Source organism: Hyperoodon ampullatus, assembly GCF_949752795.1.
Source record: "Hyperoodon ampullatus genome assembly, chromosome: 1".
NCBI classification, from domain to species: domain Eukaryota; kingdom Metazoa; phylum Chordata; class Mammalia; order Artiodactyla; family Ziphiidae; genus Hyperoodon; species Hyperoodon ampullatus.
The window spans coordinates 158,023,275-158,049,861 of record NC_136914.1 but is presented as its reverse complement, the minus strand read 5'-3'; the positions used below and the strand labels follow the sequence as shown (position 1 = coordinate 158,049,861).

The 26,587-nt window shown below is 35.6% G+C and overlaps 1 protein-coding gene across 3 annotated transcripts in view; it reads right to left on the bottom strand.

The window, feature by feature from the left end:
- The window catches only part of TBCK (TBC1 domain containing kinase), a gene marked incomplete at its 5' end in the record, with an annotated part of 227,688 nt that extends 201,548 nt beyond the window's left edge, over positions 1–26,140 (bottom strand). For all 3 annotated transcript variants that reach the window (XM_079700269.1, XM_079700270.1, XM_079700271.1), the window contains 2 exons: positions 18,444–18,516; positions 25,948–26,140. In XM_079700269.1, the coding sequence (XP_079556395.1) occupies positions 18,444–18,516; positions 25,948–26,140 (266 nt within the window). The remainder of the gene's footprint in view (positions 1–18,443; positions 18,517–25,947) is intronic.
- Positions 26,141–26,587: the final 447 nt, after the last annotated feature.

Genomic DNA, 26,587 nt, shown 5'->3' with positions numbered 1-26,587 from the left:
TTTTACCCATAGAATCCCATAATGACCCGAGAATACTGTTTAAAAATTGGAAGACAGTTATTTTTTACCAAGTCACAGAAAAGTATTATGTTAATGAATGATAATGTTAGTTGATGTAGCCTAATGGTGCCCCCTCCCCCAAAATATGTCTACATCATAATCACTGGAAACTGTGAATGTTACCTTATTTGGGAAAGGGTTGCATTTGAGGAGATCATCATGGACTATCCAGTTAGGAACAAAATCCAATGTCAAGTGCCCTTATAAGAGAGAGACACACAGAGGAGGAGATGTAAAGACGGAGGCAGATATTGGAGTGATGCGGCCACAAGCCAAAAGGAAGCAAAGGAATACTGACACCAGAAACTAGAAGAGTCGAGGAAGGATTCTTCCCAGGAACCTCCAAAGGGAGTAGGCCCTACCAACACCTTGATTTCTGACTTCTGATCTTCAGAGCTGTGAGATAATAAATTTCTGTTGTTTTAAGCCGCTCAATTTGTGGCAATTTGTAGCAGCAGCCATAGAAACAAGTACAGTTGGCTATAAAGATACACATGACATCAAGGTAACTAGTTTATCTCCATCATGACATGATTATAACAGAGTAATTCTTTCTTTAAATGATCTTTATTTAGATATAAATTATGTACAATGAAATATACTCATTTTAAATATACCATCAGAAGAGTTTTGACAACTGTACTGCCTCAATCAAGAAACAGAACATTTCCATCATCTCAAAAAAGTTCTCTTATTCCCTTTCCCAGTCAATCCCATATCCTACCCCTGGCTCCAAGCAAACACTGAACTCCAAGTTTTCTATCACTATAGATTAAATATGTCTTTTCAAGAGTTTCAAATAAATGGAATGACACAGCACTATTTTATGTCTAGCTTTTTTTTTTTTCAGCATGACGTTCTTACAATTTATCCATGTTGTTGCCTGTACTACCAGTTCATTTCTTTGTATTTCACTGAATGGATATGCCATAATGTTTATCTATTCATATGCTGAAGGACATTTTCTCTTTCAGACTTTTAACAGCTAAACACAGTATAGTATTTTACCAGAAAAGCTGTAGACACATTTAACATAAAATTTCACAAGAAAATAAAGAACAATACGGAGTCCCAGATTTCTGAGGAGTCTCACATTCTTAAAACTGTCATTATGGGAGAACAAACAAAAATTTGTGGGGAAAAACTAATAAGGAAGACTATCAAAACATGAAAATTACGATCTGGGGTTTGTCTAATACGTATGTGGTAGAACTGGGGATGTTCCATCATTATCATGATGATTTTGAAATACTTATCTACCTTTGAAACTGAGGTAAATGGTGTCAAAAAAAATGATTTTTTATGGCCTATCACCAAGACAAACAACATTGACAGCTGACAAAATGTCTAGCTAGTGAATAAACTAACATATGAACAGAGAAAGTACAATTAGATAGTAACAGCATGCACAGGTCAAATGCAATGACCAGATTGCTTGTAGCAGAGAGCTAACACTTTCATTTATTGAGATGACTAGAGCAGAGAAAAATCAGAATCTTTCTTCTAGGTAATGTGGGAGGAGCTCATAAGTAGGAAATGTCTCATTCTTCATATGACCAACACTTTTTCATCTTAAGTCACTGTCCAAAATAGCACATATTAAGACTCATCATCTTAAACAAGAGTGACCTCTCCTACCCTCCAAAACTGTTTTAGAAAGGAAAATAGGGAGAGCACTTTCACTGCTTTCTGATGGATGTTTTTAGTACTTAGCTCTCCAAGTTCATTTCCTCCACTTCTCTTCCCACAGACCCTCTGCCTCTACTTTAGTCATATGCTTGCATACCAATGTCTTTTTGCACTTGCTATCTTCTCTGCTCTTCTAGTTGGTCCACTTAGATGATACTTATCCATCCTTTAAGATTCAACACAAGCATTATTTTCTTAGTAAAACTTTTCTGGATTCTCCTGGTTGTGAGCTACTCTGTCTACCAAGATAACTTGCATATACCTCTTGTGAGTACATCGCCCCCCCAAAAAATGCAATTTTGTAATTGTTTGTTACAGCTCTGTCTACTCACTAGCTAGCAATTTCTTTAAAGGCTGGGACTTTATATTTTCATCTTCAGACACACTAGCACCTAGCCCAGTATCTGAAACATATAGGTACTTGAAGAAGTATGGAATGATCCTTGAGTAGATTAATCATAATTGGTCATCATAGAAAAGCTATAACTGTTGCACAGGCAATGCTTATTGATAATAATATCCAATAATCATTTAGTACACTGTAGTAGCTATAATAACGACACCATTACCACTACTGCTACTAATAGGAAACAGATAACTTGTACTATATCAAGTGCTGTTATAAGTAATTCACATCTATTACTTCATTAATTCTCCCCACTATCCTAGAAGGTAAAAAAATTGAAGCAGAGACACTCATGGAAATGAGCTGATTCAAACCCAGCAGGCTGGTCTTAGAGTCCATGTCCTTAACCACTACACTACACTGCTTTTCTGTGTTTAACAGCAATGGATGGTGAAATCAAAAGAGAGTTTAAGCTCCAGGTAGTGATATAGTAACTGAGGCTTAGAGCAGTTACTTATTCTTTAAAATGCAGTAGACATTTGTTGTTTCCCTTCCTGGTATCCATGCCCTTTCTTCCAATGATAACTTACAATTTTCATTTCAGGTTCCACCTCTCTCCTATACTCCTCAGCTCACTTGTCCTGCCTTTAGGAGTGGAAACATGACTCAGGCCTTTGTCAATTGTTTTCTCCTGGCTATAATAATTGTTCTGATTGAAAATCTTCGGTCTTACACAGCATCCAATAAAAATGGCTTGCTCCTTTCTGGAAGACTGAGAGGATATGAAGTTAGAGTTATGATCATTTTGCCATCATTAGGGGAAAACCTGGAACTCTTACAACTTATTAGTTGTATGATCAGGGAAAAATTACTTTACTTCTTGGATCCCTCATAAGAGCCTAACTTTCCTCACACATCAAATGGAAGTAATATTAGTAAACCACATCATAGAGCTCCTATAAGAAAAAACATAAGGTAACCAGTGTAGAGTGCTTAGGACAATGTCTAGCACAAAGTATTGCACAAAATTCTGCAATTATGCTGTTGCTATCACCATCATCATTATTTTTGTCTAGTCCTTCCCTTTTGAGGTTCTGAATAATTTAGGATAAATAAATCATTTCTAATTTAAACTTTGCATTTGCATAAATAATTGAAATAGGTGGCTGAGGAAGCCAAAATAAAATAAGAACTCATGAACCCCATGTATAATGTTTTGTAGTTATATAGTGTTCATTTCTCCACCCCAACTATCTTACAAGAGAAATCATTTTGCCACGAGTATACCAATAGATTTTTGTCATAAAGAAACAAGTTTTGCTTGCTTCTTTGTCTGACAGAGTGAAAGCACTGGGTTCTCTGGTTTCTAGTTGGATAAAAATGCCAGGAAACAAAGAAATCCCCACAGAGCCATCAAGATAGTCTGATAATTAAGGATAGGACTCATTGAACTTGGAAATTTAAAGCAGTTCATTCTCTCAAAAGACTGTGCTGTTTGAACAGGACCTGTCATAAAGGCAGATTCTGGAGTACTGTTGCTCTAAGAAAGGTTATAGTGAGAACAGGCCTTTCAGAGGCACAGTTCACTATTCTACACTGTGACTTTAGTAGATATTTGATATTCTGTAAACCTTAGATCACTCACTAACTAGCAGTAATAACCTTAAAGTTACCTATGAAAAGTATATAGCAAAGTAACTAGAATATAGTATGTGCTCAATAAAAATACTGTGTCCCTTCCTTTTCTCTATCCCTCTTGTTTATGAATGATATGATTAAATGTTTTAAATTTAAAAGTGCTCCACTTAAAGAATGTCCCAAAGCTCTTAAAAGTGCTGCTAACATTAATTTATTTAAGTCCTCATATATATCATTCCCTCAGTATATACCAAGGGTTAGGGTGTAATGTGTAACACATCCTATTACAAAATGTAGACAAAGCTCATTTAGATAGCTCCTAAAAATTTTTGCCAATTAATTATTGACATAATTTTTCCAAGACTAACATTTGAAAGAGGAAAGGAAAAGTTATAACTACCATTCCACTGACCATCATCTTAATTAGTGTCTATTAAAGTCAGTCAGTTTCTGTTGGTAAATCTTTTGATTGATTTTTTCGATATGTCATCTGCTTTTGACACCACAGACAATATTTGCTTATGTGCCAAACTATACAACATAAATATTATCTCAAGGCTTTTTAACATTACTCAAAAAGCCTATAAGGAAATACTATTGTAAGATTAGAATAAGCAAAAATGGCCCAATCTGTCAGGGCAAAAATCTGTTTTGAGAGAAAAATACAAAGAGCCAGCGATAGTCCTCCCCTCCTTAGCTTGAACAGCTTTTAGGTGAACTAGATGTCTGCCTGCTGACATTTTAGAGAGAGGTCCTTTTGCATACTGATGACGTGACCCTCCATCCAGAAATAGCTTCAAGAAATTTTGGCCAATTATTGCTTAAAAGACCCTTTAATTATGTCAAAACTGAAATTGCTTTGGAGAGTACAGTGACATCCAGATGAATAATTTTAAAGAATGTCTTTGGACAAGTTAACTCTTCTAGGTATCTGGAGGTTAGTTTTGCTATATTTTAACAAGTATACCCTTGCAGACTTGCTCAAATTTTAAAATTTTATGGGGGCTTATTCTATGATAGAAAAGGACATTTGACAACTTCCACTCTCAATTCTGTTTTCAAACAAAGACAATTTCTCCCATGTTTTATTCTGCTGTCCACTGGGGCTAAAATCAAGTATGTGTTCAAGAAATTGATCAGCTCCAATCTTGCTCTCTGAGTAAAGTTCTGACCCTGCTAGCAATTATGACTGCAACCCATCTCCACATAGAGATAGGATCACCCTCTATTCAGTCAAAAATATCTTTTATTAAAACATTAAAGAAGTATTTATTATCCTCAAAAACAATGGCTATCTCAGTTTTCCAACTATCTCATCTCAGATGACCACTAAACAGAAATTGTCAAGTCACCTTTGCTGTAGCACAAGCGCCCAGTTTGGTGATTTCTGGCACCCTGTCTACCTAAAATAGTTTCATATCTAAGTTCTAGGGACTATGGGCTAGTGAATTTGCTCTAGGCTTTAATATTATTCAAAGACTACATTAAATAATCGCTTTCTACCTCACTGGATTACCTGATCTTCCAAGAGGAAGATTTAATCTAATACACTTAAGAAAAAATTAGATGCTAAGCAGTTTGGGTGATTTACTGCTAAGTAAGCAACAAATTCTAACAACTTATTGCTGATATTTTTATATTGGCCTTGTTTCCTGTGACCTTACTAAACTCATTTATTAATTCAAAGAGTACTTTTTTAGATTCCTTAGGATTTTCCACATAAACAACCATATCATCATTACATAGAAATGTTTCCAACTCTTCCTTCCCTTTTTATCCTTTCTCCTCTTCCTTCTTACAATCTATAGGCCTTATGTTTATTTTTGTTGACCTAGTTCATGTTTGTATTTTTATATACTGCATGCCTATGCTGCTTGCATTTCTACATACTAGCCAACAAACAACTGGTAAATAAAACAAATTTATCTATAGTCATATCAAAACATAAGATACTTAGGAATGAATTTAACAAAAGGATAAGAACTCTACACTGTAAACTATCAAATATTGCTGAGATAAGGAAGACTTAAAAATCTGGAGAGAGGGCTTCCCTGGTGGCGCAGTGGTTAAGAATCCCCCTGCCAATGCAGGGGACACAGGTTCGAGCCCTGGTCCAGGAAGATCCCAAATGCCATGGAGCCACTAAGCCCATACACCACAACTACTGAGCCTGAGCTCTAGAGCCTGCGAGCCACAACTACTGAGCCCGCGTGCCACAAGCACTGAAGTCCGTGCCTAGAGGCTGTGCTCTGCAACAAGAGAAGCCACCGCAGTGAGAAGCCCGCACACTGCAACAAAGAGTAGCCTCTACTTGCCAAAACTAGAGAAAGCCCATGCGCAGGAATGAAGACCCAATACAGCCAAAAATAAATTAAATAAATAAATTTAAAAAACAATTTGGAGAGAAACAACATGTTCATTTATTGGAAGACTCAATATTGTTAAGATGTCAGTTGTTCCCAAATTTGTCCACAGATGCAATGCAATCCCAATCAGAATACCAACAGACATTTTTAGAAATTGAGGTTATTATAAAATTTATCTGGAAATGCAAACAACCATGGATAGTTAAAGCAATCTTGAAACAAAAGAACAAAGTTGGGAACCTTATATTTCCTGTCTTCAAGATTTACTATAAAGTTAGAGTAATTAAGACAGGCATAAGGATAGAAAAAGAGATAAATGAAACAAAATAAAGGCCAGAAACAGACCTACAATTACATGGCCATTTAATTTTCAATAAAAACACTAAAGCAATCCTATGGGAAAAGAAATATCTTTTAAACAAATAGAGCTGGAACAACTGGATATCCATATGGCAAAAACTGAACTTGAACACCATATACAAATATTAAATTGAGAAAGATCAAAGATCCACCATAAAATCTAAAACTATAATGCTTCTAGAAGAAAACATATGAGAATATCTTCATGACTTGGGAGAAGGAAAGTTTTCTCAAAAAGCAATAACCAAAACAGGAAAAACTGGTACGCTAGACTTCATTATACATAATAATTTCTGTTCATCAAGATACACCTTAAGGGCTTCCCTGGTGGCGCAGTGGTTGAGAGTCCGCCTGATGATGCAGGGGACACGGGTTCATGCCCCGGTCCGGGAAGATCCCACATGCTGCGGAGCAGCTGGGCCCGTGAGCCATGGCTGCTGAGCCTGCGTGTCCGGAGCCTGTGCTCCACAACGGGGGAGGCCACAACAGTGAGAGGCATGCGTACCGCAAAAAAAAAAAAAAAAAAAAAAAAAAAAAGATACAGCTTAAGAATAGACAAGCCATACTGGCAGAAAATACTTGCAAAAAATATCTAGCAAAGTCTATGTATGGAGAATATAGAGAATGTACAAAGAATGCCTATAAATCAATAATAAAAAGACAAATAACCCACTTAAAAATGGGATCCCCCAAATTGAACTAGAGAATTGAATACAACTGAACTTGTATGTCATGATATGAATGCCCAATTAGTACACAAAAAGCGCCCAACATCTTTAGTCATCATGGAAATGGAAATTAAATCTACAGTGAGATACCACTTTATACTCACTACAACTAAAAGAATGAAAACATCAACTGCTGGTAAGGATATGGAGGAACTAGAGCTCTCATACATTGTTAGTAAGGATGTAAAAGGTACAACATTTTGGAAAAAGGTCTGGTGGTTTCTAATAGTATTAATCATATACTTATATACTTATACGTATACATACACAGACACATATGCTTATACATATATAAGCCATCACTTCTACTGCTACGTATATATGCAGAGATATGAAAACATTTGCCCACAGAAAGACTTATGAGGGACTTCCCTGGTGGCACAGTCATTAAGAATCCACCTGCCAATGCAGGGGACACGGGTTCGATCCCTGGTCCGGGAAGATCCCACATGCTGCGGAGCAACTAAGCCTGTGCACCACAACTACTGAGCCTGTGCTCTGAAGCGTGCGAGCCACAACTACTGAAGCCTGTGTGCCTAGAGCCCGTGCTCAGCAACAAGAGAAACCACCGCAATGAGAAGCATATGCACTGCAATGAAGAGTAGCCCCTGCTCTCCGCAACTACAGAGAGCCTGCACGCAGCAACAAAGACCTAATGCAGCCAAAAATAAATAAATAAGTAGATAAAGACTTACGAGAACACTCACAGCAACTTGTTATGATAGCCAAAAACCTGGAAATATCCCAGGAGTTCATAAACAGATAATTGCTAAATAAACCATGGCATATTCATAAAATGTAGTACACCTCAACAATAAAGAGGAATGAGTTATAATACACGAAACCACATAGATGACTCTCAGAAACATGAGGGTGAGTGAAAGAATCCTTACAGAAAAGGGTATATACTGTATAATTCTAATTATATAAAGTACTAGAATTAGCAAAACTAATCTTAGGTGAAAAAATCAGAAAAGTGGTTGCCTCTAGGAGTTGTGGGTGGGGTGAATGGCAAAGATTTACTGGGAAAAGGCATTAGGAAAATTTCTAGGATGATGGTAGAGACCTAATCTTAATGTGTATTTGGGCTACAGAGATGTATATACATTTTTCAAAACACATCAAATGAAACACAGGCTTTTGTACTTCACTGAATATAAATTTTACCTAAAAAGAAATCATAAGCATACATATTGAATTATACTTAATGATATACATGCTGAAAGATTTAGGGATAAAGTGTACTCATATGTGCAACTGACTTTGAAATGCATCAAAATAATAGAATGAGTTAATGAGCAGGTAGTGGGAGGGACAGATATATGATAAAGCAAAAGTTGGCAAAAACGTTAATTGTAGGATATAGGTATATTGTATAATTCCTTCAACTTTGCTATGTTTGAAATTTTTATAATTAAATACTAGCCAAGAAAAAAATAAGTTAGGTAATATAAAGACATTTTCAGATCACCAAAATCTGTAAGAATTTGTCAACGTCAGACTTGCACTAAAAGAAATTTTAAAGGAAGTTTTTCAGGCTGAAGGAAAATGAGACCAGATGGAAACCTGGATCAAAACAAAGGAATAAAGAGCTCAGGAAATGGTGAATATGCAGTTAAATGCAAAATAATTTTTTTTCCTCGTTTCTCAAGGTTTTTAAAGAAATCGTTTAAAGCAAAAAAATAATGTATGGTCAGATTTATAATATATATAAAGTAAATATAAATTGTAAAATGTATGACAACAATACCCAAAGGATGGGAGAACGGTAAATACTGACAGAAGTATATTGTTTTAAGATTCCTACATTATATATGAATTGGCATAATATTAATTCATGGAAGACTGTTATAAATTAAGGATGTATATTGTAATCGCTACCACAAGCACTATAGCTAAAAAAAAGACAAAAATAAAACAATAAAAACACCCTCTGAGCCTCTTACAGACTGATTTCAAGAACTTATTTGTGTTCTTTTACATGTTGACACTTTATAATTTATCAACTCAGAAGTTTCTGCTTTTCAAACATTTCCCAATAGGAAATTGTACTGGTTAATTTCAATTTCATTACTATTTCCTCCTTCTTTTGCCTTTCATGGGTATAGACAATACCACAGAATAAAATTCAAGGTGCTCCCTTAAAGTCAGTGCAACTCCTAACACAAACCTCCTTAGTTAGTTTACTAAAGTGTCCTCACTCACTGAAGGAATTAATTTGTTTAATAGGAGGCAAAACAACGAGTAAATGAAAAAAATGCTGTGATAGTTGACTACTGAGGCTACACACATGATTTTCTTAAAGTAGAAAGTTATCATAGGTGAAAATAATTTCCAACACAGATGGGCCCTATCATTCTCAGATCATTGTGCTGTTAAAACAAAAACAATCTTTTAATTCCCACCTCACTAGTAAAATTAGAAAATGCAGATATTTCACCTTTTCTCTCCAATGTGTTAAATAAGTGAATGATTCTTAAAAGTTAAAAAACCCAGTACTTTTCATTTCTTCTCACAATGACCCCATCTGTTTAAATCAGACAAAGCATAGAGTATCTTCCTCTAGCAACAACTTAACTTCTTAGACTAGATGTTGCCAATTGGCTGCCCATTGGCCAAATTCGGCCCGTTATTTTGTTTTGTTTGGATCATGGTCTTTCAAAACTTTTTAACTACTTGAAAATGTTTAGAAATTCAGAGATTTCACGTAAGAATCCAGATGCTGAGTTCTTTTGAAAATCTGAAAGAGACAGTAACACCGGGACACATTCTTACAAGGCAACACGGGAGCTGGAGCTGAATATTAGCGGCATCTTTTTGATGTGTTACCTGCTTTCCAGTTTAACCCTACTTTCCTGTCTGGTCCTCGGTGGGCTTTGGGGAATTATGCTCTGGGAATGCTCTAACTGATAAGAGTGTTTTGCCCATTTGAAGCCTTGAATCACTCTAGCTTGTCCAGATAGTTTGTGCCAACAATGTGATTTATGTCGAACACCTGCTTCCTTCTGTGTGTGGGGGGGGTGGTCTGGAGCATCATTAACTGCAATCAGTCACACAGGCATTATGTACCTTTGTGACCAACCCCCAGTACAAATTCTCACTCCTAGGCTCAGGCCAGATTCTCTAATAGGCAATACTTTGTGCATGTTGTCACAATTTTTGTGCTGCAGAAATTAAGGACATCTTTTACAACTCTCCTGGGAGAGAACTCTGGAAAGCTTGTGCCTGGTTTCCTCCATATTTTGCCCCATTGTTTTCTCTTTGTTGGATTTTGCTTTGCATCCTTTTGCTGCAATGAGTATAATGTAACCATGAGTATAATAACATCTGAGTCCTGTGAGTGCTTCTATCGAATCACTGAAGCTGGGAGTGGTCTTGGTGACCCCTAACACATCACAGTTCCCACCATCTCAGCCAAAATGATTTACTAATACGAAAGAGAACACCAAATATGACAATTGCCATAAGACTAAAAAATTTTCCCAAATCTTTACTAACCAAATTGAGGTAGGCAGAATTCTAAGATGGTCCCCCAAATCCCTGTACCCTGATGTACACCTGGCATAATTTCCAAGACTATGAATATGATGGATTTTACCCTCATGATCACATTGTATTCTATGGTGCAGCTGACCTTATCACATGAGTCCTTGAAATCTGGATCTAGAGGTTAGAGACAGGAAATAAGAGAGATTCCAGGCATGAGCAAGATGTGATACAAGGGATATTATCCATTGCTGGCTTTGGAGATGGAGAAAGCCACATGATAAGGAATGCAGATGGCTTCCAGGAGCTGAGAGCAGCCCCTCATTGATAGTAATCAAGGAAACAGGGACCTCATTCCTACAGTTGCAAGGAACTGAATTCTGGCAACAACCTGAATGACCTTAGAAGTGGATTCTTCCTCAGAGTCATGAGAAAGGAAATCGACAATTTGTTTCCTCGAATCACTCCATTTTTAAAGAAAATAATAAATCTCGGAAATAAATATATTTCCAAGAAAATAATAAACAAATTACCAAGATACATTTGCATTATACTTTCACCAAAACTCATTTGCTTGGGAAATATAATTATGACACATGATTAAAATGAAGATAATAGGGAAATAGAATTCAAACTGCATGACTAAACTAAAAACATAATTAGTTCATTTAACAGTTACTTTATAACACATTAACTATATGCAAACTCTTATGCTAACAATTTTGGGAGACAGAAAAAATAAAAAATACTGTATGCATGTTAAAAATGTATGGTTAATTAAGGGAAAGTAAACCATACCTTCCTTAATTAAATAATTGCAAGGAAAACAATTATAATTTAGGAGCGGAAAGGTACCTTACAACTAGAGAGATACAATGTAATAAAGGAATTTGGAGGAGAAAAATACAATTTGTGCTTTGGTTCAGTGGTATGGTATAGAGGCAGACAGAGGTAAGTGAATTACTTGAAGAAGTGTTATGTACACTGCTATCTACATTGGGCAAAAAGACAGCTTGGTCTTCAACAAGGTATATTTCAATTCTCTGGCACTCAATTTCTTCAACCAGATATTGGCAACAATGAAAATACTTGAACAATTTAGATACTCTGGAAGTAATTTAGAGAGTTTGAAGTCAGGTCCTATGCCTATAAAATGCATTTTCTTCACACACACACACACACACACACACACACAAATGGAGAACCACAAAATGTTTTTGAGCAGGGAATGGACTCATCTATAACAATATTAATATAGCAGCAGAAAGTAGGAGTAACTGGAATATGGAAAGACTAAAAGCAGGAAGACCAGTTAGGAGAATGCTGCAATGCAATAGTCAAGCTCTTTGTTAATGAAGCCTGAATTAAACAGTGTAGAGGACAGCAGAGACAAGAGAAATATCACCGAGGTGGTATTAACAATACTTGACTGGCAAATAGGATAAACAATACAAGAGAGGGAGAAAGCAAAAGGCTGCTGCAAGATTCCATGCCTGGTGAAGACCATCTTTTTTTGGTATTATTTTCTGTCTTTAAACAAGACAAGTAAAACTGGAAGAAAAATATACATCAGTTATACACATCTTTAAGTTACTTGACTATACTGTGGTAATTTCAAATGCATTTTGAAACTAGGGCCCTTGAAGGCAAAAAATGTACGAGAACCTTAACTTCTACCACCAGGTTATATTCTAAAATAAGAGTATCTACTATCTATTTCTGATGACTATGACCCGTGGCTCATTATCCATCTGTGGAGTGTATTCTAGAATGTGTTCAAAATTCTTTGGCGTATCTAATTCAGTGAGTAGGCAATCGTTTAATAGGGGCAAATAAAACTTACTCATCCGAGTAAGTCATATCATGTTTTCCATCAAGCTAGTCAACAGCTGCAGACATAGCCTGCTTCCCATCAAAGTCTCATGTATAACCCCTGCAATGTTGATGGTTCTCTGGTAAATTTTCAAAATCATAACCCTAAAAACATATGACAAACTACATTTTATTAAAGAAACTTGCCTGCACTACTCACCCTGCCTTCACTTGCAAATGTAAGGACAATGCAGGAGCTTACTGCAAGTGCCAAAACTCTGCTGCATATCTGTCTATGAACTATACTTGCTGGCACTTTTATAGATTAAGAAAAAGTACATGCTCTGAATAACACAAACAGTAAATGCTTTCTAAATAGCACCTAGACTTAAAAGACAAACCATTTCCCTCATGCTTGTTTTAATAGGAGTGACATAAGGTATATCTTTTTTAACATTTTCTGGAAAATATTTTAGAAATGAGATGAAATTTAAATTTCTCCACTTTTCAGTACCTTGAATCTGGCTTTAGGGTAGCAATTAAATAGATTCACAGGCACCAAATATGAGATGATTTCAAACAAATCTTTCAAACGCTATACTTTTTTTTCTTGAAATGTACTGGTTATAGGAGTTTAATTGAATTCCGTGCTTCTATGTTTCCAGCAAATAATTTTGATCATTTAACTGAAACTGGAGAGGATACTGGCAAGAGAGAACTCTGGCACAAGTAACATATAAAAGCCACTGAAAAGAGAGAAGCTTTCTCCAAAATTAATTCCTCATATTCAAGCTTGAATAGACTCTAAAGAAAATGAGTTTTCTCTTTCAAACCAGGTTAGCAAACTACCCTCACAAATAACGTTATTTCATAAAAGACTGACTCAATTATAAGCTCCAGGTCATAGCACAAAATTATTATTTTTGGTTTGGATAACATGAATTCTCAAAAGGGTTTTATGGCTATTAAAATTATAACAAGAAAGAACACTTTATTTTCTAGTGAGATCTGAAACCTCAAGATAGTCTTAAGTTACAATACATTTGTAATACGAATTACTACCATAATGTTTGAGTACAATATTGCTTAGTTAAGTGATATTAAATTTATCATGAAAAAAGTTAGTGAGTAAATTGATACAAGACTCTTCTCTAAGTTTCTAGTTTTCATTCCTCTATCCCCCATCCCACCAATCTTACAAAAGACGCAAAATTTTCTTCAAAGTATAAATCCAGTAAGATATATGCCTTACATGATGCTTAAGTTTGGACAATGAACTGCAAATAACTACCAGACAACTGGCAGCTTACAGTTTTGCAACAGTTAGAGACAGATGTACAAGTAAAAATCATGGATCTCAAATAGCAATCCCATCTAAACAGATTTGCTGTTTACTTTGCATCAGCCTTTCTTACAGGTGCAGGGTGCTTACTTTTGGCAGTAGGGGAAAGAACTGATTTATAAGCCATAAGAACATCTTCTCACTTTCCATAAATAGGTTATAGAATTAATTAAAACTGCAACACATCAACTCTGCACATGAAACCTGCTCTGTTATTGGAGACTAATGTAATCCAAATATGTGGAAAGTCAAATAGTTTTCAACAAAGCTAATTTAGATGGATGGATCAGATAACAACTTGGAACTGAACCTGACAGAATCATTTCTACTCAAAGGCATTAAGTGCTGAATGTTATATCCCAAAATGAACAAAGAAAATATTGAATTTTAATCTATTACCAGAATGATTAAAAACAATACTTTACAAAAATGTTTAAAAATATCTCACTTGAAGAAATTACAAAGACCCATAAGACTACCATACGTTCTATTTTAAATAAGTGAAAAAGACCATGTAAATGTCATGAAAGACAGTATGAAATCTGCATTTAATCCTATTGATGTTCTGCTACCTACTCAAAGAATATGCTTCCATCTATAACATTTTATCCTCATGAAGACATATACAAGGGCACTGAAGAAAGGTGGCTTCTTTATACCTTTACACTGTTGAGGCTACTGGTATCCATTGCTATGAGATTTATTATCTCTAAAACAACGATAAATGATGACAAGCACAGAAAAGTAAAACTTTTCATGAGCTAATGGATTTAATCTTATTGGCAAAGCAATGGCAATTATATCCTTATATAGTACAATCAAAAGTAAATAAAGTAAAAGGGTAGAGTGAGGTAAAATGATGAAAATGGAAATTTGTCTTCAGAGTCACCAGCTTCTCTCTCCTTTAGTTCTTTTCAGTAAGTAAAGGAAGGACAGATATGGGCAAAGAGGGAAATGTGGAGATCAGAAGGAACATCCTACAGTTACTACCACCCTTATGACAAGAACTACTCTACTTGTGGCTTATAGAGTCCTCTGGAATGGCTGGGAGCACAAGACCATGTGTAACATCAATTTACATGATGTAGAGCAATTCCAATCATAGCATAGCTATGTCCTCTGATACTTCTGGATATTCCTTTAATAATCTGTCCTCTTCATAGGGTAAACTTCTTCCTTTTTTCTGTCCCAAGTACCCTAATGAGTATTGAATAATTTTAGGAACTTTATTTTCCAGTTAGTGTTAATGTTGATTTAGTATTTCATTCCTACTTTTTCCCATTTTTTTTTTATTACTTGTATGATCTCCAAGACTTCTGTGACAGCCAGACTCTAAGATGCTCCAATGCCCCCTGACTCCTGGGATTCACATTCTTGTGTCATCCTCTCCCACACTGAATAGACTTAATGGCTGAACTCTGTATCCAATGAGCTACAGCAATGTGTGGCTCCTCAGGAGAGGTCATAAAAGGCATTGCTGCTTCCACCTTGCTTTCTCTCATCTCTTAGATTGCTCACTCACTCATTCTGAGAAGTCAACCACCATATTGTGAGAATAGCCAAGAGGTCTATGGAAAGGCCCTCAAGGTAGGGAGGAAATAAACCTCCTGTCAACAACTGGCACCAAATGAGTGAGCTAACTTAGAAACAGCTGACTGAATCCCCAGTCAAGCTTTCAGAAGACTACAGCCCCAGCTGATATACTGCAATGTCATGAGATCCTGAGCTAAAACCACCCAGCTAAATGTTCTTGAATTCCTGACCCAGGGAAATTGTATAAATTGATAAATTATTATTGTTTTAAGCTGCTAAGTGTTGAGGTAATTTGTTAAGCAGCAATAACTAATTCATACTATTTCTTCTTATAGAAACAAAGAAATACAAACAAGTATGCCACTGGATGAAGCATCTTCATTAACAACATAACACTGTTGCTATATGAGAGACTCACAACTCAAGCCAAGTAAATAACTCAACAGGCGTTTAAAAAATGTTTGAGGTATAACTTACATAGGCAAAATGCACACTCTTAAGTGTACACGTCACTGAATTTTGACAAGTTTTGCAAGAACATACACCATGTAAGTAATACCCTAATCAAGATGTAAAAATTTCCATTCCCCAGATAGTTCAGTAAAGGCTATTTTGAATCAGTACTTGTATTGCCCTCTTCCCAACCAGAGTCAAGCACTATTTTTATATCTATCACCGTAGATGAGTTTTGATTGTTCTACAACTTCATATAAATGGAAGAATATGATTTTTGTGTCTGGCTTCTTTTGCTCAGCATAATATTTCTAAGGTTCATCATGTTGTTGTATCAGTAGTTTATTCCGTTTTATTGTTGATTAATATACCACAATCTGCTTGCCCATTTTCCCACTGACGGACACTTGAGTTCCTCCCAGTTTGGGGCTACTATGAATAATGTTTCTGGGAACATTCTTGTGCAAATATTTTGGTGGGCATGCATTTTGCCTTTCTCTTGATTAAATGCCGAAGCAGGGATGGGACTACAGGGAGGCAAATGATGTACCTCTTGGGTACAAATTTAAGGAGATCCTCTACCTAGGAGGAGGATTGCTGGATCAAAAAATAGATGTTTCTAAAACAACTTGCCTTTTATATTATAGCACTGAATTTTACACTTAGACTTGTCATGGGTTCTTCTGTCAAAAAAATCTACCATTTAAGTAATGGGGAATAGTAGGTTAATATACTAGTATAATATATTAGAATAAGAAAACATATGCTTATAAAGGCAATTGATTAATATATTATCACATGTAATTCATATTAAATAAAATATAAAGTTGACAATAACTTCCTCTAGAATGATCCCTAGTTCAAGTAAAACTCCTTGTTCTACACATATAGAAAATGATTAAGAGACCGGTCCAAGGCTGCCTAGCTAGTTAGTGGCTTTTTCATCATACATATTGCATTGTAAATCTTTATGCAAACTTTAACCCAAACTCAGTTAAAATTCCTAAAGACATGACTACAATTGGTTTTCAATTTTAATGTCAACTAGCTTTCACAGAGAACTTTTTTTTTTTTTGCATCGGTGGCCTACAAATTAAAGTGTAAATTTAGGGGCTTCCCTGGTGGCGCAGTGATTGAGAGTCCGCCTGCTGATGCAGGGGACATGGGTTCGTGTCCCGGTCCGGGAGGATCCCACATGCAGCGGAGTGGCTGGGCCCATGGGCCGTGGCCCCTGAGCCTGCGCGTCCGGAGCCTGTGCTCCGCAGTGGGGGAGGCCACAGCAGTGAGAGGCCCGCGTACCACAAAAAAAAAAAAAAAAAGTGTAAATTTAAACTGGTGGGCAAAGAGTAATATGTTCTTAAAAAAATACAATTAAAGATTTGTGTCATGCAAAAATTATACCTATAAAAACATATTTACTAAGTTAGATTAAATATATAGAAAAGTCACTTTTATCACCATGGTAAGATTAGACTTTTCTAAAAAAGCAAGTGAGGCAACTGGACACTTGATATCTGCATCTTTCATTCCAGTGACCACTTAAAACCAAACCATTTAAAGTAGCAAGGAAAGTACTTTTATTCAATTTATTTGTTTTGCTGCTATTAAATTACTACCATTTAGTAAGATACACATTTTTCCTCCCTTGCAAAAGATTTATCTTCTTCTATAATATAGCAATGATTAAAGAGTATTGACCAAGAATGAGAATATTTCTTTAATCTAGGATGGATAATTACAATCCTATAAAGGCTCATGGCAAATATTTTTCACTGGTTTAGTACAACTTAATTCATTAAAGAAACATTTTTCATAATATTAAGATAATTTCAGAAAATCTGTGAAGAAGCTCATTTAATAGTATATTTGTAAGAAAGTTTAGACCACTTTTCTTGCCAAAAATGCCTTAGAAAGTAAATTTCATGTGTCATTGAAATAACTGAATTTATACCTTTTTTTTTTTTTTTTCCTGGTACACGGGCCTCTCACTGTTGTGGCCTCTCTGGTGGCGGAGCACAGGCTCCGGACACACAGGCTCAGCGGCCATGGCTCACGGGCCCAGCCGCTCAGCGGCATGTGGGACCCTCCTGGACCGGGGCATGAGCCCGTGTCCCCTGCATCGGCAAGTGGACTCTCAAACATGCACCACCAGGGAAGCCCCTGAAATAACTGAATTTAAACTGTATGATTATATTCCACCCAAGCCATGATTATTATTTCTCTCTATTCTTCAATCTAGCCTTCTACACAGTTCACTATGTCCTCTGTCCCTAAGAATACCAGTGCCCTGTGAGAAGTTACCATGTACTTCTCTCAGGAAATACTCTTAAAACTCAGCTAGAGAAATGCTTGGTACTAAAAAGATTTCAAATTTTCCTGTATATCCTCTTTAGTAATTTTTTGTCAAGTACTTTGCAGAATGCTTACCTCACAAAGGCTGAACACTGGATAATGTCAATGTTGAATTTCTATGAGGCCTGTGAATTAAATTTCCTAAAGTGAAAATTTACACCTGGATTTTATCATTAAACAAGTAACAGAAGAAACTTAAATCCTGTAGTTTCTAGTTAAAATGCCTTTTGTTTGCCAATTTCTGCTTTTCATGTAATTGTCCTGATATTATACAGTACCTCACGGGTTTCCCTTCTCGAAGCAAGTCTTCTAGACTCTGTTCACAGTGTTCAGCCACCACCACCAGTCTCTCTGAGGAAAAAAAACCACCAACTCCACTTTATATTTGATTAACACAATGTTTTAATAACAAAATAATATATCCCACTAAAGTTATTAACATACAGTATAAATGATATTTTAAAAGAGCTTTTCAAAGTCTACATTAACTACATAAAAATCAAATATGTAGAATAACAGGATAAATGTGTAATAAAACAACATATTAAATAACAATTTCTTTTCATCTTGTGTTTTTCTCTAGAATTTCTCCCGTGTGCATCAGGAAAAACAGCTGGAAAAGTTTACCTTTGGCAAAAAGAAGCAATCCTTCTTCTGACACAGACTAGAAGAAAAAGCTTGGATGAAGATATAAAGAAATTTTGAAGTGAAGGGGAAATTGGGAGCTAGGGACAAATTGTCTTGACGGTCTGGTTCAAACATAAGGTTTTTGAAACTGAGTTCAGAAATTTGAGAAAAGTAGAAATGTTCTGAATCATGACTATGGAGAAAGAACAGAAAATCAACTTGGGGTTACTTTTAACATCATGGGGTTTGCTGAGATTAGTAATAATATAAAATTTTGGTGGGCACAATCTATATCATGATATAATTTTTATTTTCCAACAGATCAACTGTTTAAGAATAAGACAGCAGAGTTTTGAAGGTCTATACATTTTTAATGTAATCATCAGGTACCTAGTGACTAACACATTGTCTGACACAGTAGCAGATCAACAAACTCTTTTCCTTTTTAGATGAAACAATGTAAGAGGAGTGAGAGAAAAGCACAACTGGGCTCACAAGTGGTTGGAGATTTGATAATGTTATTTCAGGAGAAAGAAATTGGGATAGTATGAATATCTATGCAAAATGAGTTCTAAGATAAGGAAGAAGGTAAACACATAATACAGATGGCAAGCTAAGACAAAATAAAGAAGTAAAGGTGAAAAGGGACCAGAAAAAGTGATAACTGCAAGGAGGTTTGGTGAAAATGAAAAAGGGCAAAGGTAGAAAAATGTGAGCAGAAGATGGGAAGGACTGATTCAAGGTATGGTCTTGCCTGCTGCGAGGAGAGATGAAGGACAATGGTACACAGGCAATCATGTGAGGTGTGAGGGCAGGATATTGTATGGGTCACATCTTGGAAGCCCAAGCTGAGGTGGTGGCATTATATAAATGATCTGAAACACAAAATTTTAAAACTATAAATGAAAACTATCACTTTCAGAAAAAAACTCCAAGTGATCTAAACAGGAACTTAAACAAAATTAAATTTGAAAGAACATTTAATGAGGGGGAAAAAAGGAAAAAAAATAGGAAAGAAAGTTGAGATAAAAGTTCTAGTTCTTCAATTCAATAAAGAAAAGAGCATGCAGAGTTGAATTCCAAGCAATTTAGCACAACTGTGAAGTTCTAGAAGGAAAAAGTAAATAATATTGTCAGAAAACCAAAATGGGAAGCAGCATTCCTTTGTTTTCCCTCTTACCACATTTTGTCAATTTTCCTTACACCTATCTGGCTACCTCTCCTCAGTCTCCTCTGTAGACTGGTACCTCTTCTACCCAAATTTAAATGCTTCTAGTGCCTCCACCTTTGATTCTGGGTCTTCAGACTGTGTTTTCTCCTTATTTACTTCCAAGGTTGAAAGACTCTTAAATTTTATCTCAAGCCCAGAACTCTCTTCTGAACTCCAGGCTTTTACAGCCAGTTTCTCACTTTAATATAAAAGTTACCTCAAACACAACAGGACTCAAACTGAATTTATATTTTGCTCCTTAAGCCTTTCCCTTTAGTACTGTTTCAGTAAATGGTACCACTATCCTGCCAGCTGCTCCAGCTACAAATTTAGGAGTAATCTCCCTTTCTCAAATCCAAAGGAAAAGCCCTGCTATTCCTATTTCCCAAATGTTTCCAGAATCTGTAAAGTTTGCTCCATCTGCCACAATCTGGGTCCAATCCAACATCCTCCCTCATTAGATTACTACAACAATCTCTTAACTAATCTTCTCATATTAATTCTTATTCCCCCTCCAACATATTTTCATACTAAAACCTAAGTGATAATATAATAATTAATCAATCTGAATACGTAACTCCCTGTCTAGCTTTATATTTTGTTATTTTGTCTGTCACTCACCAACTTCCAGTTACACTGGTCTCCCTTCCCCTTTCCTACCTTAAAATACTAGCACATGGATTCCCATTGCCTAAAATGATCTTCCTTGTTCCTTCTCCCAGTTAACTGCTATCATGAAACATAGTGGTTAAGAGCACAGACTATTCTGTCTGGGTTCAAATTTTAGGTTTAATACTCATTAGTTATGTGCCCTTGGGGGAGTTTGCTAACCTCTCTATGCCAAGGTTTCCTCTTCCGTAAAACAACAGTACCTACCTCATAGAGCTGTTGTGAGGTTGAAATGAGTTAATACATAATAAGAACCTGGCACATAAGAAGCCCTAAGAGTTAGCTATTATTATTATTCATTACTCAGTTAAATGTGATTTCCTCCAGGAACACTTTCCTGGTCCCCCCAAATCAATTTGCTCCTCCTATCATATAATCTATTCCACAATGTACTTTTCTTTTGTAGCACTTATTTCAACTCCTAAAGATTTGTATACACTTTTATCTAATGCCTTTGTTCTCTACTAGATAATGCATTTCATGATGCAGGAAGGATATTGGTCTTGTTCAAAATGCATCCCCAGTGTCTAGAATTATACCTCAAACATATAAGCAACTAATTTAAAAATACTTGTTAAATGAGTTAACTTGAGCAAAGGCTCAATGTAGCCATTAGAAATGAATGAATCTCACATAATGACAGTCATTGTCTAAACAGAAGTGTGTCCTGCGTAGGAAAGTATATGCCTATGTTGTAAACTAGGCATAATACCACCACAATAGCACTGATTTTAATGTAAAACAAAACCATCAGAATATGTTAAAATGTGCATACCCCATTAATGAATAATTTTAAATTATATATTCATAAGTCTCCATATCTATGAAGGATTTTCAAAGTGTTTGGCATTAGCTTAAAATTTGTCAGGCTTAAAATGATTTAGGAAAGAAAAATTATCAGGCTTCTTCAGGAAACTCCTTCAAAATATCATAAGCCAGAGTTTGCCAAAGCTTTAGGATATTACAGACCTTTAAAGTATTACTTTAAAGTTAGACAGCAGAACCATAATCCTTGCAGAATATCAAAGATTCTCCCAGAGGTAATAGAGTGTATACCAAAACAATGTTTCCAATATGAACCAGTTTTTTCAAAAAGTTGTTAGAGAGTCTTCATTCTGAAACTCAGGACCACTATTTGAAAATAACTTCTGTTTGTTATAAAATAATATAGTTTCACAGAATAAAATATGACAGAAATATTTGAGAATCATAATGTGCCAAATATAAGTCAGCAATGTAGTGGCATTATTTATAAAAAAACAAATGTGACACCAAAATGAACTTTAAAGAGTAGAACATACAAGAACCGTGAAATAATCTTTCTTCTAATAGTTTATGAACGCCAACTGTAGTCTACATACAGTTTGAACTGTATGTTTTAAGTCAATGTTAAGAAATGGAAAAGAGTACAGTATTAAGCAAGACAGATAATAAAGCAGTTGAATAAAAAGAGGGACTAAAACAGATTGAAAGATTAAAAGAAACTTTTTTAACTTAAAGAGGTAAATTGTAAATGCGTTACAACATGAAAGGTTATTAGAATATAGTTACTGCATCATTCTTTTGTTATTCACATTAAAAACTGAGACTAGCTCATTACCTTTTAAAGAGAATCTCTAAATAAATATTTATACAGTAAAACTGATAAAGAAAAATTCTGTGCTTAAAAAACAGTATTGTTACTAGGTTACTGTGATTGTCAGTTTTACGAGTCAACATGGCTAGGCTATAGTCTCCAGTTATTCAAACACTAATCTAGGTGTTACTGTGAAGGCATTTAATAAATGAAATCTACAATTAGTTTACTTTAAGTAAGGAAGAATATCCTAGATAATCTGGGTGATCCTGATTCAATCAGTTGTAAAGGCCTTAAGAGCAGAATCGACTCTTCTCTGGAGAAGAAACTCCACACTCGGACTGTGACTTCAGCTGTTGTCTAAAACTTCAGCTTGTCCTTGATGACCTGCCCTATGGATTTCAGATGAGTCTACACAACCCCAAAATCACATAAACCAATTCTAAGCAATTAATCTATATCTGTGTAGCTATCTAGCTATCTATCTCCTACTGGTTTTGTTTCTTTGATGGAACTTTAAACTGATATAGACACTTAGGTTGAAATATATATGCAGCTAGAGATATAGAATACATTATTTTATAGGTTCTTAACAATTCTATTATTCTCTACCTAAATTTCAAATCTATTAGTTAAAATAATTTTGTTCTTGATTTTCCCAGCAATAAACAAAAGATTTCTGGGTAACAAATACCAAATAAAATGGAATGTATTACCATTTATAATCCTTATTCTGCTTCTAAAACTGCTGAGATTTCAAGTTCAAAAGAAAAAGATTAAGTTTGTTAACTTAAGTATTTTCATGTTTTATTGGCTTTTTTCTTTTAAAGATATTTTACTCAACTTCTCTTTAATAAATCAAGTGCACAAATTCTAATATACACTATGCTTGAGTTTAAGTACATTATTCTGCTGAGTTAGCAAGAAACTAACATCATCTTGAATCAGTTTTGAATGATCCATAGGAAACAGTGAGAGCCTGACTTCTGAACTAACCTAACATGTAAAAACATAATGTTAGTAAAACAGACCACATGTCACACATTACTCCAAGTAAAAAGGGAAAGGTGGGGAGGTGGGGGACTACCAATGACAAACTGTGAGATATCTGTATAGTAAGAACAGAATAAAGGGGGGAAAGGAACTAAAATCAAAATTCTGTGAGGAGACAATTAAGTGGAGTCCAAACCAAAATCATGTGGTATTAAATCATTGAGAAATATGTGTTGTTCACTAAGGAGACTGTTGAGTAGGGCCTTTTCAAACTTTTCAAACTAAATTCAACTGAAATGACTGGGATGTTTTGGAACAAAAAGACCTTCACATCGACACTTATTCTAATTTATTTACACTTTATGATGCATACAACTTTTCAGGACAATGAACATTGCCAATAGTGAAAAAATAATCAAATTCCCTAACCTTTTGACAATCATTGATATTTTCATTCCAGGCAGCCAAACTTAAAATATATGAATTTTACACACATCCATGACCTGTGTGTCCCTAGAAGAAAGGGCTGCTGAGATCCAGGAGCAGGGAAAGCAGGGGAAACAGAGTAACCAGCAATATGGTGGATGGGTCTAAAGAGACTACCTAGATGTTGAGCTGGGTTCTACATTAAGAGAGTCTAACAGTGTCTAAGGAGATTAGTTCCTATCTCACATTTATAACTAAAAAGACGGTTCCTGGGCATTTAGCAGTAGTGTTCCCCAAAGGGATTATGTCATAAGGTTTTTCCTAGTTCAGTGTTTACAGGGCCTCATTTAGATAGTGGGATGAAAAGAAGGAGCTCAAGAAGTATCTAGGACTACTGAGTCAATTATCCCATGAAAAGAAAGCCTAGGGAAAACTGGACAGAGGCAAGACCACAGTCATATGAAGTGATGCTCCAAACAGGCTTCCAGACATAGTGGGAAGAAATAAAGGGCACTTCAGGATACAAGGATGAAGAAGTCCTAAGAACTGAGTAAAGTGGCAAGACTTTGGGAAAACAGGCATACTCCAAATTTGCAGATGTAAAACAGCAATACTAATTATGGTTACTCGCTACAGATGATAATGAGGATCCACTATATTGCCAAGTTTGGAGTGATTTTGGAACTAGGTCAACCCCACAAGCGGAAATTCTTTAGAATTTGTAATTGGATTGGTGGGGTGGTGTTTGAGGCATTCAGGGATGGACAATATCTATCAGGTATTCGATTGTATAAAAAGCCCCAAATGAGTTCTATAATTTAGTTAACGTCATTGAAGCCATTTATCAAATAAAAATGTTAGCAAAAGGTTTTTTGTTTGCTTGTTTTTAAACAACAAACTTGCCAGAAGTTACTTAATTGCTCTGTGCCTCAATTTCCTTATCTGTTTCTACCTCATGGTAAGATTGTAAGCATTAAGTTAATTAAAATATGTAAAGCTTAGAATACTTAGAATACTACCTAATATATAATAAACACTCAATAAATATTAGCCATCAATAATATTTATTACAAAAAACATTTTCTACTCAGTCTAGAAAACTTTCAGAGCAACTATTTTTTAAGAGGCATAACCTTGAAAGTATCATTTAGCCTGTTTTTCAGCAAAACAATAAAGGAAATACAGTTTGCATTTTTTGAGCATCTTTATTAATGTTAGGTTGAAACACCTGAAAATGCCATTTTTGCAGGAGTAAATACAGGACAATATCAGCAAGTATATAGGGTTAACTTTCATAAATCATTTTGTTAGAAAAATTAAATATATTTCAGTGAGATGCATTTAAAATAATTCTAAAAATTGGAACCTCAGCATGTAATTAAGCTTTCAAAAATAATTTTAAAATAATTAAAATATTGCTAACATAATCAACTTCAAGGGGTGCTACAGATTGAACATTTGTGTCCCCCCCACCCAAATCCATAGGCTGACACCTAATCCTCAGTGTGATGGTGTTTGGGGGTGGGGCTTTGGGAGGTGATTAGGTCATGAGGGTGGAGCCCTCCTGAACAGGATCAGTGATCTTACAAAAGAGGCCTGAGAGAACTCCCTTCCCACTCCCACCATGTGAGGTTATAGTGAGAAGATGGCTGTCAATGAAGAAGCGGGCCTCACCAGACGTGGAATCTGTTGGTGCCTTAATCTCCAGAACTGTGAGAAATAAACCTTTCTTGTTTATAAGCCACTCGGTTTATGGTGTCTTATTTTAGCAGCCAGAATGGACTAAGATACAGACTACAGAAGAAAAAAAGGCAGTAAACATCTTCCTGGTGAAACACTGACTTTTTAACCAATACAGTTCAACTTTTCCAAATGAAATCCTATAATGCAGCTCCAAAGAGGTAAAAAAAAAGTGACTCTCTTTTCATTTGAAGAAACTGAACCCAAAGTATTACTTTCAATATAAAATACACTCTAATAAACAATTCTAAAGTTTCTAACTTTAGAACTTTCATTTCCTTCTTAGAGAGGTGAAGAAATGCTTGAGGATAGGTGGCTTCCCTGAAAGAGAAAATTAAAAATCTTGACTCTCAGATCTGGGAAATATGAATCATTTAAATGTAGTAAGGAAAACTCAAATGCTGCAGTTTGGCTAGAGTGAAAGGTGAAGGCACTTGTACACACACATACTGATTACTTTATATGTTTACAATGTATATTATAACCTAACCAGGGTAACAGGGTAGAGAACACAAAATAGGAGACAACAACAGCAACTTACCATGCTTTCCCCGAGAAATATCCACATACTGGCACAGTCTGGGGTGGGTGATGGTCTTAAGGATTTGAAAGCGCCCTAAAATTTTGATGGAATTTGGTGTGAGAGGAAGCCCGTTGCTTCCACAAACATCATGTGGCAGAGCAGAGGCAAAGAAGGTAAAGGCACCCATTTCGGCATCCTTCAAGGGAAACATTTTCAGAGTCCTAGATCTTCCAAGATAACCTAGAAAAGGAGAGAAGTTTTTGATAGATCAGTTAGACATTAAGCCAGTGTTTTCTGACCTTAAACATGATAATTAATATAACTTGGAGGAAAATGCCAATCTGTACACTTTACAGTTAAAAAAAAAGTTAAAAAATTTCAAGACAATATCAAAGAGCAAAAACCACCCAATCATGAATTTATATTGCAGCTCTAAATCAAAATCAAAGATTTTCAATGGCATATAAAGAAAAGACAGAACATTCCCTCTACAAGGATATCTGACAGTTCTAAGAGTTTAGAGGAAGTTTGTTATTGCATATTCATATCAGTAAGGCTCTTCTCTTTACCTAAAGCTTGAATAACCCACAGAGTTTCCTTTTTCAGAGTGAAGGGAGTCAGGAAAGAGGAAATAAGGATACCAATCAGAAACTTTAAA